The sequence below is a fragment of the Lutjanus erythropterus genome, chromosome 2 (genome assembly GCF_056507025.1).
Source record: "Lutjanus erythropterus isolate fLutEry1 chromosome 2, fLutEry1.hap2, whole genome shotgun sequence".
In the NCBI taxonomy this organism is placed as follows: domain Eukaryota; kingdom Metazoa; phylum Chordata; class Actinopteri; order Lutjaniformes; family Lutjanidae; genus Lutjanus; species Lutjanus erythropterus.
This window is the reverse complement of record NC_139318.1, coordinates 4,388,589-4,404,535: the sequence shown is the minus strand read 5'-3', so window position 1 is coordinate 4,404,535 and position 15,947 is coordinate 4,388,589. Positions and strand designations below refer to the sequence as shown.

At 38.8% G+C, this 15,947-nt stretch overlaps 1 protein-coding gene and 1 long non-coding RNA gene across 5 annotated transcripts in view; one reads left to right on the top strand and one right to left on the bottom strand.

Moving 5' to 3' along the window:
* setd5 (SET domain containing 5) overlaps window positions 1-15,947 on the bottom strand; it is a 44,071-nt gene that overhangs the window by 19,578 nt on the left and 8,546 nt on the right. For 2 of the 4 annotated variants that reach the window (XM_084726527.1, XM_084726535.1), the window contains exons 2-3: window positions 3,019-3,282; window positions 276-378 (exon numbers count right to left, since the gene is read on the bottom strand). In XM_084726527.1, coding sequence (XP_084582653.1) covers window positions 276-378; window positions 3,019-3,089 — 174 coding nt within the window. In that variant the 5' untranslated portion in view covers window positions 3,090-3,282. Of the gene's footprint in view, window positions 1-275; window positions 379-1,500; window positions 1,711-3,018; window positions 3,283-15,947 lie in introns of those variants that run through there. The other 2 variants (XM_084726544.1, XM_084726552.1) reach the window with 2 other exon arrangements.
* Window positions 4,481-14,670, top strand: LOC146331057 (uncharacterized). Its single transcript, XR_014771399.1, has 3 exons — window positions 4,481-5,826; window positions 5,961-6,098; window positions 14,418-14,670. It is a non-coding gene; the product is annotated as an uncharacterized LOC146331057 (long non-coding RNA).

Here is a 15,947-nt window from a genome sequence, read left to right as displayed (position 1 = left end):
TGTTACAGAAGACTAATAGTAGGATAGACATTCATGTTTTTAATCAAACTAGAAGCACCGCCAGTCCATAGTCTTACTCTTACTGTTCTATTTTAATAGAACAAGGAACTTGAAAAGATTAGAAAACAAGAAAAGATTGGACAGATTAAACAGTTATGATTTTCTTTAAAAATGTTTATAATTTATCGTTGATTAATAGAGAGTCATACTAATTTCATACAATAAGACATGCTATGATTAGAATTGATGATTAGAGTAGAAGTGTCTGAACTCACAGCATATGGTAGTCCCCGATACCCATGACTCTGTGCGCTCCCACAGCTGTGGTTGTTGTAGTTTTTCTCATTCACGGCAGGGCTTGCTTCAACTGACTCAGGGCTAGAAAAAGAACAAAAATGATTATTTTAAGAACTGCGACTATAACAAGACTTCTGTGTATAAACAGCAGATACCTTCCACTATGCTTTGCCGCTATGTAAACAACTGTTTTAATACAAGACATCAATCAGTCACTAGATGGCACCACGAGCCTGCAGTTGCTCTTCAGCTTGGGAGAACAGCAATTTAGGAAATGGAATGTGGGCCGCCATTATGTTATGCAACTCCTTTTGCCCTTTAACTGAGCTCTGGCCAGACAGTGAACAACCTTCCTTGTCCCCCTGGTCCTCCATTTCTGGAGAACACTTAAATGTCAAAAGAATCGAAATGACAAAATGTTACATTTTAATTCCAAGGTTTTGTCTATCTCAGCAGGGACAGTTTGTTTTCTCCTGTGTTAGAATCAGTCCTCCCCTCCTCACTGAGGTTTGGAGGAAACTAAAGGGGGCCGTGAACAGGGGTGGATGGGAGAGAGACCAACTGCATTCCACATAACCTCAGTCACGTAAGCAGGCTTACCTACAGAGAAGGGCCAACTGTTCTTACTTAGCCTGTCTGTGGACATTTCCTCAGACACTACTCTACACAACTAGGGCCTGATGTGAAGATATGATACATGTCTACCTCCCTTACACAAACCATACAAAATCAACAATCTTTACAATAATAGAAAAATAACTGTTAGAGATAATATTGAGGTTCCTGAGGGTGCGTTGTCCCTCTGGACAGAAATGTGCAAATGATTACCAGAAAACTGTAACCTTTATTAGCATTACAAATATCAGTTTGCTATTTCATTCAATATGAGATAATATACAGTTGTGGAGGCCAGTTACACACTGCACCCAGTGAGGCTATTCAAACTATCATATCATATTCTATCCTAACAGGTGGTGATAGTTTCAAATTAAGAAACAGCTTTGGAAACTCTCTGGTAAAAAAAAGAATAAAATAAAGGATGTTCAGCTCTTCGTATTGAGTGAAGGGAACATTGTAACACAGTGAGTTAACAACAATCACTGAAATCTGAAGTGGCTTCTCATTGTGAGTCAGTGGTACATTGCTTCATTTTTAGACTGCTTTGAGTTCATGTGCAACCAGCCTGACTGAAGCATTACATACTGTATAATTCCTTTATTTCTTTGTGGTAAAGTTTAGTCTTTGGTGGACGTGCAGTCCCATCTCTTCAGGTGTCTCCAGCAGACTTTGTGGAGAAGACAGAAAACTGCTGACAGAATACTGGAAAGAGGTATATTAATAACAACTCAAGGTGCTACTTTTGTAGCACCTTGAACAAAGGGGAGAGTTCAGCAACACTGTATGGACATATTGTGTTGCATACTACTCTATTAATTAGTGTTGCATACTACTCTATTAATGATTGGATTGAAACCTAATACCTATCACAACAATATTGCTTATACATTTTCTATAGGAATAACTTAAGCTATTTTTCATTATCTGGGAATTCCTGAGACCTCCTCAAAAAACACTGTAGGTTTACTGACAACGAAACTATAATGGAACCTGACTGCTAATATCTGGGGATGCAAGCAACATCATTTGGCTCTTATTTCAAGACTGGTCGAGACTACTAAATGCGGGGAGATCACTGCATATAACCAAGAATTTGACTCATTTTTGATTTGAAATTTTTGTTATTGTTAATGTCTGTTACCCCTCCCCACATCAAACTTTACTTGGCACTTAAAGTAAGCTAAGCTAATGTTAACAATCTATCTATACATATAAGCTACCTGTGTATACACAGATTGTTTCAGGGTGCTAGTTTCAGTATGTTGCAACCACAAATTATGCCTCACTGATTAAAATAGTTTGATTCTTCTTCTTCTTCTTCTTTACTACTTGCCTGTTAAGGAAAGCCAGATTTACTTGCCCGACATGGCATTTTACTTGCCCCATGCAAGCAAGCCTTAATGTTGAGGCCTGCTTTACGGGAGATTGAGGTGACAGGGCATGTGTTGACAAAGTTATCTTTTTGCTTGTGATACACAATGACAAGATAGGCCACATAACACTAATGTATATTTCTGTGTATATAGACATTACATCAATTAGCTAATGTCAGCTCTGAAATAAATGCTAACATTTAACATGCTGCAGTCTCTCTTGGATGAGAGTTTGAGATGTGACAGCACTTGGTCTTGCCTCCGTTTCAGTTTCAGTGGTCTTGTCTACAATGCTAGTGGTTGGACAAACACATAGGCTGTTCACAAACCCATAGTTTAACCATAATATCTACGGAACTTAGTTAGACATAAAACTAGAATGAAGACACCTGAAATTAATATTGTAAAGCTCCACTGCATTTAAAAATTGTGAGTATGCACAACTATGTTTGCACAGTAAGTCAACGGTCAAGTGTTGCTCAGTACCATGGGACAGTTCTATTTCTAACTTTGACATTCACCTTTGTTTACTCGTTTATTTGGATCTGCATTAGCAACTGTCACAACAGCTATTCAGGTGGTGTAGATGATCAGGTTAAACAGGAAGTTTGTTTCCAACCATCAGCAAATTTACTGCATGTAGACAGCATGAACTAAGTGGGAGAGTAAGAGAGGAGTAAAATAACAAAAATAACACACAGATGCACAAATATCTGTAAGGACTACTTACTCTGATCCAGCAGCCATATCTGAGTAAGACGTTTCAGGTGTAGTGACTCCCAGCGCGATTACTATGCTCATGACGTCCAGCACAGCGACGCGTGGGAGGGGGGGAAGAGGGGGGAGGAGGGGAGGGGGAGGGGAGGGACAGGATGGGATGGGGGGGAGGAGGAGAGGTGAGGGAAGGAATCACAGGGTCCCAACTACAGCGACAGACCACTCCAGAGGTGGGGCACCGCCGAGCCGTAGCCCACGGCTCACGGTCATGGGGGACCTGAGGAGAGAGGGCAGCAGACCATCAGTTACACAGCCTGGATACTGACAAACAATCTGCTACATGACTCAGCAGGTCATGTGATATGATGGAAAAAAACCTGCACCTCACTGACCATTGTGTCTTTAATTGGGTGACTGATAAATTTCGGATTGATGACCCTATTACGTAATATTCTGTGTAATACATCATCTCTATTTACATTGACTGTGTTAAATTTAGTGAAAAGTTGATTAAATAAACCAGACAAAACATGAGCAGCTGGGTTTATATGAAACTCAGATATTAGTGTTCGGAGCTTGTAAAGCTGCTTGTCCTCCCCAGGGTTAACAATAACCATGGCCTGATGGCCCTTGACCACAAAAAGTTACTCTGTGGTTACCAAATATTTCATGTAGTTTTATCCTGATACACAAACACAAACAGATTTCTTTAGATCTTTAGTTCTACAAAAACAAGGAACAGTACTTGCCAGCTACTGACTCATAGTTTGGGACTACTCAAGTCTGGGTTTACTAAGCCTACACAAACTGCTAATGCCATCGTTTTAGAAGAACCACAAACACAAAAGGTGGACTATGACAAAATGAAAAGACAAAGAAAAGCAGGAAACAGGAGTTTGATGGTTAGAATAGCCCTTAACTCTAGCTTGTTTTTCATCTGAAACAATGTCTTTAGGAAACACCACAAGGGCTGCAACCAGCAATCATTTTCATAGTCAATTACTCTGCTGTTTCTTGACTGACTGATAAGTCATTTGGTCTATAAAATGTCAGAAAATTGTGAAAATGCCAATCACCGTTTCTTAAAGCCCAAGGTGATGTCCTCAAATGTCTTGTTTTGTCCATTACTCAAAGATATTCAGTTTACTGTCATAACAAAGTAAACAAACTAGAAAATATTTACGTTCAAGAAACTGGAATCTGAGAATTTTTCTTTTTTTCTCCTTTAAAAAAAAAAAGAAGAAAGATTAATAAATTAACTGGCATTTATTTTGATAATCAATTAAGCTCTTTTAAGTTCTAAACACATCACAATTCATTGGAAAAGTGTCCAACACAATTTTCAGTTATGGAAGGCTGTGTTAAGTCACATTAAATTGACTTGTCTGTATAATTTTTTCATAAATTTACATTTATGCCACTAAAAATGCAGCTTGGGGGCCCCTTGGAGGCAGTATTTAAAAATATTAGTGTCTATCTCTGCTCCCCTACTAGTAGTCAATGGGTATAAATCAGGTAATCTCCCTTTAAATTAAATACAATTATAGGCTTGTATCTGCAGAACAGGAAGAACTATTACCACATCGCAAAAGGCCACATTCAAGGCACAGATTTTTATTTGTCGTGGCAGGAAAACCACAGGGGTAATTAATAACATGTGCGTACCAGTAAGACATGCAAATGAGCCAGCATACACTGGAGATGAAACTTCATGGAATGCAGTTTTGAATAATATTATCAGTCACACCTATGCTTTTCATGCTATGACACATCAAAATGTCTGACTTTCAAAGCTTTCTGGTTGTCCTCGTGTGCCTGTCACACTAGAAACCCTGTTTAATCCTACTTTATTTGCGGTATTTATTTGGTTGTAAATGGCACAAAGCACAGTTTGTTACTAAAACTGCTGAACAAATGTATAAGGAAGAGAGGAGTGTCTTCTCCAAGCCTGTTCAACAATAGCAGGTCACCTTGGGGAGAGGTACAAGAGTAAAGTGAAGGTTGAGATTTATGGCCCACTAGATTGATAGATACTTTATTTATTCTATGTGAAAAATTGACAATCACATCAACATTGTTGCATTATATTTAATAATTCAACAAACTGCATTAGTTTAAATTAAAATTATCCTGTCTGACACAACGCAGTTCCTGACTATTAAATGAATATTAACAGAAAATGAAAGCCTGTTCAAAAATGTAAGCACTCTGTGACATATAACCAGGGCTCCTTTACTGAAGGTCACAACAGCTGTCTCGGTTGAACATTGACAGAGGGCTCTCACGTCCACATTACCCCAACACTACACAGGGAAACCATCCTTACATGCCTAATGAAGAACCAAATTTGCTGACTCATGTTGACAAAGAAAGCTTTTGCATGAGAGGCAGTGGAGAGCTTTCATCTAAAATGATATCTTGATAGGAACATGATGCGAGAGGCTTGTCTCTCATCTGTACAGAGGCTTCCAGCATGGAGGAGAGGGAGGGGAGGCAATTCAAAGAGCAGAAAAACAACCAGGGGCTTTACAGCTCTGCTTACACTCAGTCTCCCATTAAGATGCACTGACAAAGGGGACCAGCAGGAGGCGCCTTCCTCTCAGACGCCTGAAGGGGTGAGTCATCGAACATGAGGCCCGACCCTCTCATCATGTGACCACACTCTGCTGAAACACTGACCCACACTCCTATGCTCTGCCTAGCTCTCTCTTCCTCCCTGCCTGCTCACTTGCTCAGACGCAGAGCCAGAGACAGCAGCCACGGCAGCAGGCCCTCCTGCGCTCCGTTCACACGCCGAGGAGAGGATTTGGCTTATAACAAGGTCATCCCCCGGGCAAACACATGCAAATACGTTACCTCACAAACACCACATTGATCAGATTCACCACGATACATGTCCAAAAAAGCAAAGCCTCTTTCACACGACAAAAAAATAATCTGAACATTCAAACACAGGCTGGTTCATTCGTGGAAAGTCACAGCAACAGGATGCATGACATTTCTGTAGCGGTCCCCTGGCTACAGCGGCTGCTGCCCTCGCTCCACAGCACCAAGGCAACCACAGCAAGGCTGGGGACTTCCAATAATGTCAAGGTCAGTTCAACCGTGCTCACTGTCAAAGGGAGAATGTCAGCCCCATCCAGCTGGATACACACACTGCTAGGTAGCAACAAAAAATGTCAGCTGGCTTTGGGTTACAAATGCACAACATTTTAGGGCTGCAACTAACAATTATTTTTATCATCGATTAGTCTCTCAATCACTTTCTTGATTAACCAATATGTTGAGCGCAAAAGTCTTGTTTGGTCTGCAACCCAGAGATATTCACTTTACTGTCATAGAGGACTATAGCTGCAAGAATTTATTGATTATTAAATTAATTATAAACTATTTTGATAATCAGTTATTGGCATAATCAGATCAGTTTTTTCGGGGGGGGGGGGGGGGGGGGGGGGTCAAAATTATCTTTTCCTGGCTTCTTAAATCTGAATATTTTCTGGTTTCTTTATGTCTTTCTGACAAGAAACTGAATATCTTTGGATTGTGGGCAAAACTAGATATTTAAGGGTGTCATCTTAGGCTTATCGACATTTTTCACCATTTTTTGGACCAAACAACTAAACCATTAATTGAGAAAATCACTGATAGATTAATCAACAATGAAGATAATCAGTAACCCTATAGAGGACTTAAGAAACCAATAAATATTCACATTTTACAGGCTGGAATCAGAGAATTTGGGCATTTTTTCTCAGAAAATAACTCATAGCAATTAATTAATTATCAAAATAGATGGTGATTAAATTACAATTGAGAACTAATCAATTACTTGACTAATTGTTACAAACTCTAGAACATTCTGCTACAAGTCAAATGGTCCCAGTGGGAACAGAGACATACAGATGAGAATATACAGAGACACACAGCGGATGGTAGATTTTGATTGTCCAAGAACTGTTCTTCTTTAAGCAAGACTCATTCCTACATTAAAAGATAAAAGAAGAGCATGAAAGGGGGCATGAATGGGTTAACATAAATTTGTAATATACTTAGATATGATGGCATGGATTGGATCCCATGGTGCCCCATCCAAGCCTTAAAAACAAACAAACAAACAAAAAAACCACTGGCTGATTATTATCCCTGTGTATGATCGCTGCCTCACAAAAATAGCCAGCTTGCTCGCTCTTACCTAACTCACAAAGGGAGTCACTATTTGGGCCTCTTCCAAAAGAACCAGACGGTGAACTAGGGAGGTAAATTCCATACGAAGAAGGAAAGCCTTTCTTTACCTCTCTCCTCCTCCTCCTCCTCCTCCTCCTCCTCCTCCCCCACCCCTCCCTCCCTTCCTTGTTCGTTCCTCTGGCCATGAATACCGGGCTCAAATTACCAGCAGGCTCAACAAAGTCTTTTCACTTCCACTAGAACAGAGGCCATTTTGGAGACAAGTCCAAGGGGGAGGGACATACACACACACAAAATGAACAGCAAAGGAGACCCTCTCTTTCCCTCTCTTATCATCTCTCACATAGCTCTCTCCCCTCTTCTTTTTTTAAACACACTAGAGTTCCGACATTGTTAAACACTGGCAGATGTGCACCATACTGTCCTAAAATAAGCTATTCGATCATTCATTAATATTGTTTCTCCAGGATATTGAAGTGAGAACCTTTTTTTATAGAGAGGGAGAAACACATCCAGAACATATGCACAGCATGAACACACAAAATGCCACACTTTGGCTGAACAGAGCTCAGCACATTAAGTTTCAGAATGGATGTCATTAGGTTAACATGAAAACATACATATTAATTTAACTTAAGAACAAAAATAAAACACAAAACAACTGTTGCCAGTGGATTTCACCAATAGCAGTTTTGTGACAGAGTGGCAAAGAGAAACAAGCTGTTAAAAGAAACCCAGGACATTAAAGACGTACAGATTCCAAAACCTACACTTTGTATATCAGCTGATACCAAACACCAACCAGTGTGTTTAAAAAAATCAACTTGGTCAACTTAAAGAGTCTGTTTTGTTTTCCCCAAAACAGTTTGTTCCAATCCAGTTCAAAATCACAAAAGGACAATTCAAAAAAGTGATTTACAGCAAATATCCATGAAAACAAACCAAATCGGGTAATAAAGACTGAAAAACCACATCTGTATTTGCAGTTCAGTAACAGAGATTATATACAATGTATGTATAGACCAGGTACTTACAGTACCAATAATCAGTTAGTCAGTAATTTAGTCAGTCAGGTTTACAGTGTCAGCCTTATCTCCACTAAAACACTGGAAATCCTGTAGAAAGATTGGGAAATACACAATCCACTGGATTATTCATCCTCCTCACACAGACTCCAGAGATTGTATAAGACAGTAATGCGGACTTTGCAACCTGATCTGATGCTCAGGAAAAGCTGCCATTTCTCTCCTTCACTGACCATAAAATCTGACGCACAGGACGTTGCTGGGAAGTAGCAAGGTCCCTTTTCGTGGCTATTGGAGCACAGGCTCATGTACTTGCCAATGCCAGGTGCCGTATTTAAGGCAGTATCAGAGACATTTTCCAATTCTGGTTTGGACATTTGGACTGTGTCAGTATCACTCCCTATGTGTACCTACTCCAGCATTTACTTTCCGAAATCTTATTTTAGTGTCCAAATTACAAATAAATATTATCAACTATATAGCAAGACTGAACAATTACTCAAAATACTATATACATTTAAATATGGCAAAGTGCAGTATGCAAATTTCTGCAATGTTTTGATGAAGATAAAATGTCACAACATACCATTATAAATGAAGCATTGTGGTGTTACAGAGAGGCCCCGTTGTATTGATCATTTTCTCCAGACATAAGGGGATATGCTTGTTTGGTACAGCCCCAGCAAAAATCACATCATCATCATTTTTAGATATTTTTTCAGTGACAATGAAATGAAACAATGGAAAGGGTCACATTGCACCCACAATCTCTCTCAAAATGACTGCAGCAATTATTGATTATTATTAGGGATGTCCCGATCACGTTTTTTTTGCCCCCAAGTACGAGTCATTTGATTTTGAGTATCTGCCGATACCAAGTCCCGATCCGATACTTCACCAATGCATTAATAAGAAGAAAAAAAGAGAACACATCCACATTTCCACCACACGAAATGCCCAATTTGCACACATTACAAGTGGCTGTTGCACTGCCTTCACTGTCCAGTTTAAAATACCTCCAAACTGCAGACATTTTTGCTGTCCTGAGGTGACACGTTTGCCCTGCATTAGCCTACTAACTACCAGCTCACTACTATTATGTTGTCTGAATTCCTCGCCTGCCGTAAATTGTGACGTTTACGGTGTTGTTTCCGTCTGTGCAACAATGAACATTGATGTTGTGGAACTTATTAAAATTAAAACTAAGCCATTGTCATTCCATTTGACAATCTCTTTGTACCTCAGGATGAATTTAAAACGTGAACATGGCCTTGCTTGCTGTTTTGTAAGGTTAGATCCGATAATTTGAAAATCAAGTGACCGGCCCCGATTTCTGATCATGTGATCGGATCGGGACATCCCTAATTATTATTGTAAAGATTAACATCATTACAAATTGTTTTCATTCATAATATATTCATATTTTTTAGCAGATACAAAACCGCTAATTTCCTGTTTCTAATGGCCGAGAAATAAGAAAAACTGAGATAATTTCACAGAGGTATTGTAAAAAATAAGTTCATATAACCTGCACTATACTCACACCTGATGGTAAGAAAGGCTTAGATGGAGTAAGCAACGATGGATGAATTAATAATCCATAGGTCTGATTTTTCCAAATTTACTGACATCAGTTTTACAACCAGAACAAATAACAATTCTGACTTTGATTTTAATAGAACATTTAGCCTAAGAATTCAAATGAAATGCTCTGACATAATCTGTTAAACCAGATATTATTGAAGCCATCATTTAGCAACTAATATATAATATAGCTGTGATAATAATAGTTAAAATTTATTTGCCCCAATATTTATCAAAAGTTTCCGGCCAAAACTGTCACTGTCAGAGGCCAAGTTAACATGAGGTAAGTAGCATCTGTGATTTGGTGAAACTAGAGATTTAAGATGTGTTGGGTGTAATGGCGAGAGGGTGATGTAAAGAAAAAAAAACAAAACTTATATTTCAAAAGTACAAACAGACCCTCAGAGTGATGAGTCTTTTTCTTAGGAACTCCGTTTCATTTTCAGATTGGTAGTTAGCTAGTCAACAGTTAGTCTGACTCTCCTAGCTGAACTTTTAAGTGTGCTATCACTGTTTTTAAGCTTAAAAACTCAACAGGGGCTTCAGATTTGAGGCTCTGAAGTAGCTTGTGCAGTTCAGTCATGAGTCATATTATACCACTACCATTTTACATTGTCAGATGTAACCAGCAATTTGTCATTCGTACAACAATTGAAGTTGAACAGCAAACACAATGCCACATCTACAAAAAACAACACTGAATAGAGCCATTTAGAATCTACACATAGAATCACTTCAGTCTGCAACAGGGCTTAACTTCAGAGAAGATTTGTTTTCCAGAGAGACAACAACGCACAAACATACAGCCAAAGCTACACAGGAATGATTTCAAAACAAACAACAGTGTTAATGAACTATTGCATTCATGACTGCTGCATTTTAGGAGTCATCAACTACTCCCAAATAGTAGTCAACCAGTTGACTTGTGGGAGATACATTTTTTCACACAAAAACACTGACCAATTCTCATCGAAACAGTCTCAAATACAACCAGAAAAATCATGTAGCAAGCTTGACAGAGCTAGAGGTACTTGTTTCACTGTATTTCAGTCCACTTAATATGTGACAGTGAGAAGTGAGTGTAATTCAACCACACAATTGTCAGCTAACAAAATCAAACAATGTTGGCTTACATGACAAAAGCTATGCTAGCTTTCTTAGTTGACAAAAAACTGCTGAAACGAACAATATTATTCATAATTTGATTTTATGTAATCGTGAATGACATCCATCATTTTCTGTCTTATCAATCTCCCTTGATATGTTTGTGCTTTTCTCAGCAATGTGGTCGACGTAGGCCTATATGCCACTTCGCCACTAAAACTGAACAGGTTATCTGGCTGTGGCGGCTTTTAAACAGTGTGTAGACTGCTAACTTGGTGCACCACAGGTGCATACTGGCATAGCAATGGTGCCAACCGTTTTGAGTGTAGTAACAACGAGACTGATTTCTTGTATGTGTAAAGGAAGTCTTTCTTTCTCTAAATGCCTTTAATTCTGTTTATTTAACATAGTACCACGTAAAAAATGATTGCTCAGACAAATCTAAGTTCAACAACGAAATCTTTAGTCGTTAGAAGGCCATCTCAAAAGCTCTCGATGGCCTACTGATGCACTATGATAACATGCTCAAGCAGGCTGAAATGCAAAATCAACTTTGAATGTAACTTGTGAGACTGCTGTAGCAATCTCTCCAATGAACCTGCATGTCCACAGGTTCCATAAAGTTTCACAAATGGTGACCGACTCATTGACAGAGCGGAATGAGCTGTCATGATGACACTATTCAAACAGACATTTTAAACAAATGGCTAATATAAACAGAAATGCAAAACCATAATGACATGCCATAACGAAAGTGCATGGTGGTAAACATTATTCCACTGTGTGTACTGATGGCCTCACACTGCGCAATGTTTAAGTCATGCATGACAACTATGACTTGTCAATAACAACTACCCATAGCAACCCCAGCTGCATATCTGCTGTAGGTGCATTACTACTGTGCTGTGCTAAAACCACATATGAACCATTAGTCTACAATGATGCACAGTGTGATTTTGATAGTCTACCAGTCTATATCTCCTTTTACACAGCCTGTTCAAAGCTGCCTTGCTGTCAGCATAAATGTTTGTTAGTTAAGAAATGGGGGATCATTCTTGTTTCGCCTCTTCACTGCCAGCTAAGGTAGTAACAGAGCCAGGTTGACATCTGTCTAAAAGGGTGAGGTGGCAGGACAGGACGCTGATGTGTTACATGTTCACTGCTGTTTGTGACTGTGTTCTTTAAATCACATATTTATTTCACAAGTTTGTCAGCTGTGTTCAAGCAGAGTAAAATGAGCGAACACTTTCTCCAGCACTAACAGAGGAGAGAAATCCCTCTCCATAAATCATTACACAAGGTGATCTTTTTAACTTAACCTCTGCAGAAGAAATGATGCTCCTGTTTATTAGGAACACATAAAAAGCTTTATGTTTTAAATTCATGAGGCTATCAACTCTGTGTGTGATTAGAAAAGAGCACAAGAGCAGAATCACTTGGTGACTGGTATGCCTCTTTTGATTATGCAATGCCAGCATGCTCTATAAAATGACATGCTGGGGCGGCTTTAGGCTAATGCTGCTTGGTTCAGCGTAAAAAACATAAAAAAACCCCAAACAAAACAAAAACAAAAACAAAACAAAACAGACAGTACAGAGGCAAGTGCTATTGCAGGATCTTTGTGTAAAAAGGGCTTGTGAAAATCCTAACCCCATGTGCTCACTCAGCTTTCAGCAGAAATTCAGCTGAAACTACATGCCAATGAAATTCAAAGAAATGAATGGGAACATATACATGAGCACACTCATTTACAGTATGCTCACAGAGCTGTTCCATTCCCAGAGGTAAAAGTCAAAATAAGGTAAAGCAACTGATGAAGAGACAAACACCTTAGGAAACTTCTCATTCAGTAACTTCCATCACTGCATCATTGACTTCACTAGGCATCTGGACATTAAGACACATTCTTTGCCCTTTGTCTTCACTATCCTACATTCACCTTAAATGAACAGTTCAACATTTTGAGGAAATACACTTATCCACTTACTATGAGAAGAGCAATTCCATTCTCATATGTGTCCATTATATGAATTTACAGCAAGCAATGGGTTAGCTTGGCATAAAGACTGGAAACAAGGGGCAACAGCTCATTAAAAGCTGGGTGTACATATGGCTGCCCAAAATACTAGTCTTATCAATATTGAGATCACAGTTATTTATAAGAATTATTAATCATTTTAGGGACAAAATATTTTTATTGCACTTTAAAATTTAAACAACCTTGCTTCCATGTTGTGCTGCATCCCTGCTAATGTACAAATCTGTGCATGAAAATGGGACTGGCCCTCACCCACATCACAGCCCCTAGAAGCAAAATGTGATTAAAATTGTACAAAAACTTTTTACTCAAAATTAATCAACAGAGCTCTGCTTTCACTTTCACGTTGCGCTACAGTCATACAATCATAAACTAGTCTCATACACTCTCTGCATATGATTTGGTCTTGCTCAACATCACCTGCCCTAAATCCAAAATGCCTCCAAACAACAGATGATGACCCATTTTGAGGGACTATTCTTCACCTTCAGCTCCGAAAATTTGGTTTAGGTTTTGCCTTTCTGCTCTGTATTGTATATTACTCTTCTACTCTGGATTGCAGTCACAACATCCAGTAAATTTTGCACAGGATGCCACAGCAGGGTGGTTGGCTGTTGGTTTAGGAAGCATTTGATTTGATATGCATTTTAGTTTTCTATGAGCAGAGCATGCATTTTAAATATTAATACCACAGTCAGTCAAGTTCATTTAATTGTGGGAAGCCAAAATTGTGATTAATATTCGATTAACAGTGCAGCCAAAGCTGCACAAATATGTCAGGGATCAAGGTTACTGAATTAAATTGTGTCATTAAATATATCCATGGAGATCTTGATATTTGGTCTTTTGAAATACATCCTTGCACAAGAAATTCAACAGAAATACAGCATTACAAGCAGCTACTAACCAAAAAAAGACACTGTAACAAATAAAATGCAGCGTATCATAGGTTAATCAATTGTTTCAACTGGCAGCAGTAAAGTGCTTACATATAACACCATAGTTTAACTTTTATTTCTTTAAGAGCTGCAACAATTACTCAATTTGATTGAGTCGAGTTATTTTTTAAAGAAAAAAGGTAAAAATTCTTTGATTTCAGCTTCTTAAATGCAAATATTTTCTGGTTCCTTTACTCCTTCATGATAATAAGCTGAATATCTCTGACATTTGAGGACATCAATGTTGGGCTTTGGGAAACACTGATTGGCATTTTTCACCATTTTCCGACAACAGATCTAACAACTTATTGATTAATCAACAAAATAATCGACAGATTGATCAACAATGCAAATAATCATCAGTTGCAGCCATAATTTATTATTATATTCACATACATTATTCACATATGTTTTAATTAGCCATTGCAATTGTTGCCAACATTTAATTATTGGCAAGGTATGCATGTTATTTGTTGATGGGAGGGTGATAATCAATGCCTAACATGGCAAAGTGGCCTATTCACTGTCTTCTCCACAGCTTCACAGAGACCACTAGAAGGGTGATATATGTATGCACAAAGATGAACATACATGGAAAATCTGCGTTTGAACGGCATGTCCATGCTTGCACAGTGTCCACCTGTGCCTCGCCAAACCTCCACAACACATCCAGTCCAGTGAGATTACACCAGCCCCCTCAGTCTGCCCCCGCACACATGCTTGCTGTACAAGGCAGGATATGAATATCTGCCGTTCCCCGGCACTGCGCAGGTCGAGCTGCACTCTCTGAGCTACAGCAGGAGGAAATTGAAGATGAAGAACAGGCAAATCAATAGGGCCTGGCTTTAAGACAAACGGGATATGTGGCCAGGGAGAAAGATGGGCTCATTGTAGATCTTATTTCACACTCAACCCAAAAACATTTACAATATCACCAAGAGGTAAAACACACAAACACACACACACAAAAGACATGTCGTGGACTCACCAACCTGCTTCTTATGTTACAAATAGAAAACATACAGTAGATAACAAGATTGTAGTAAGATAATGTGGTATTTAAGTATTAATGTATGTATGTGGTTAATTTGGACTAGTGATGTTTGTAATTAGTCCATTAAACATTGCTATTCCCGCTAAATGCCATCAGAAATATTAATCACTTTAACTAATTATTAATATTTTATTAATGTACAGCGTCGGTTAACTGTTCTGCCTCTAAGATGTTATGCAACCACATGCCTCAATGTCCAGTTCCAATGCCCAGATGTAAACCAGTTCAGGAAAACCAGAGAGAGTTAGCAATATTTCAATCAAGAAAATGAAAATACGGTTGTATGTATTAACTGGTTTGAGTAATTTTAATATGAAACAAAGTCTCTTCTTTTTCTTGTTCTTAAATCTGAATATTTTCTGGTTTCTTTACTCCTCTCTGACAATAAACTCAATACCTTTGGGTTGTAGGCAAAACAAGACATTTGAGGACATCATCTTGGGCTATGAAAAACACATTTTATAGACCAAACAACTAACAGGTTAAACAAGACTGAAAATAATCGTTAGGTGCAGCCCTCGTAGGCTGTTAGGGGTGGGAATCTTTGGGCACCTGCCGATTCGATTACGATTACGATTCAGGGGCTACGATTCGATTATAAAACGATTATTGATGCATCTTTATGTATATTGATGCACTTTTTCACAAACACATTTCTTTTTGTCTCACTGAATAAGCATTCGTCACTTGCAATTTTTAAAAACAGCGCATTTGTAATAAGAATTCATTTCGATTATATTTTATTAAACTATTGGAAATATGTGCAAACTGGAAAGTACCAACAGTAGCCACTAGTAGCCGCAGCAACAGCAGCCTGCCGTCTCCCCGACTCCTCCGTCGGGTGGAATCGAGTTACGGCTTCTCATGTTTGTTGTGTTGCCAAAGTATTTTATTTTAGCTCGACACAGCTTACATATAACGTGGCTCTTGTCCAGTTCGCTTCCGCCGTCGACGTTGTAGAAGCCGAAGTGTTTCCACACGGCTGCTTTTAAATTAGAAGGAGCTGTTCGGACC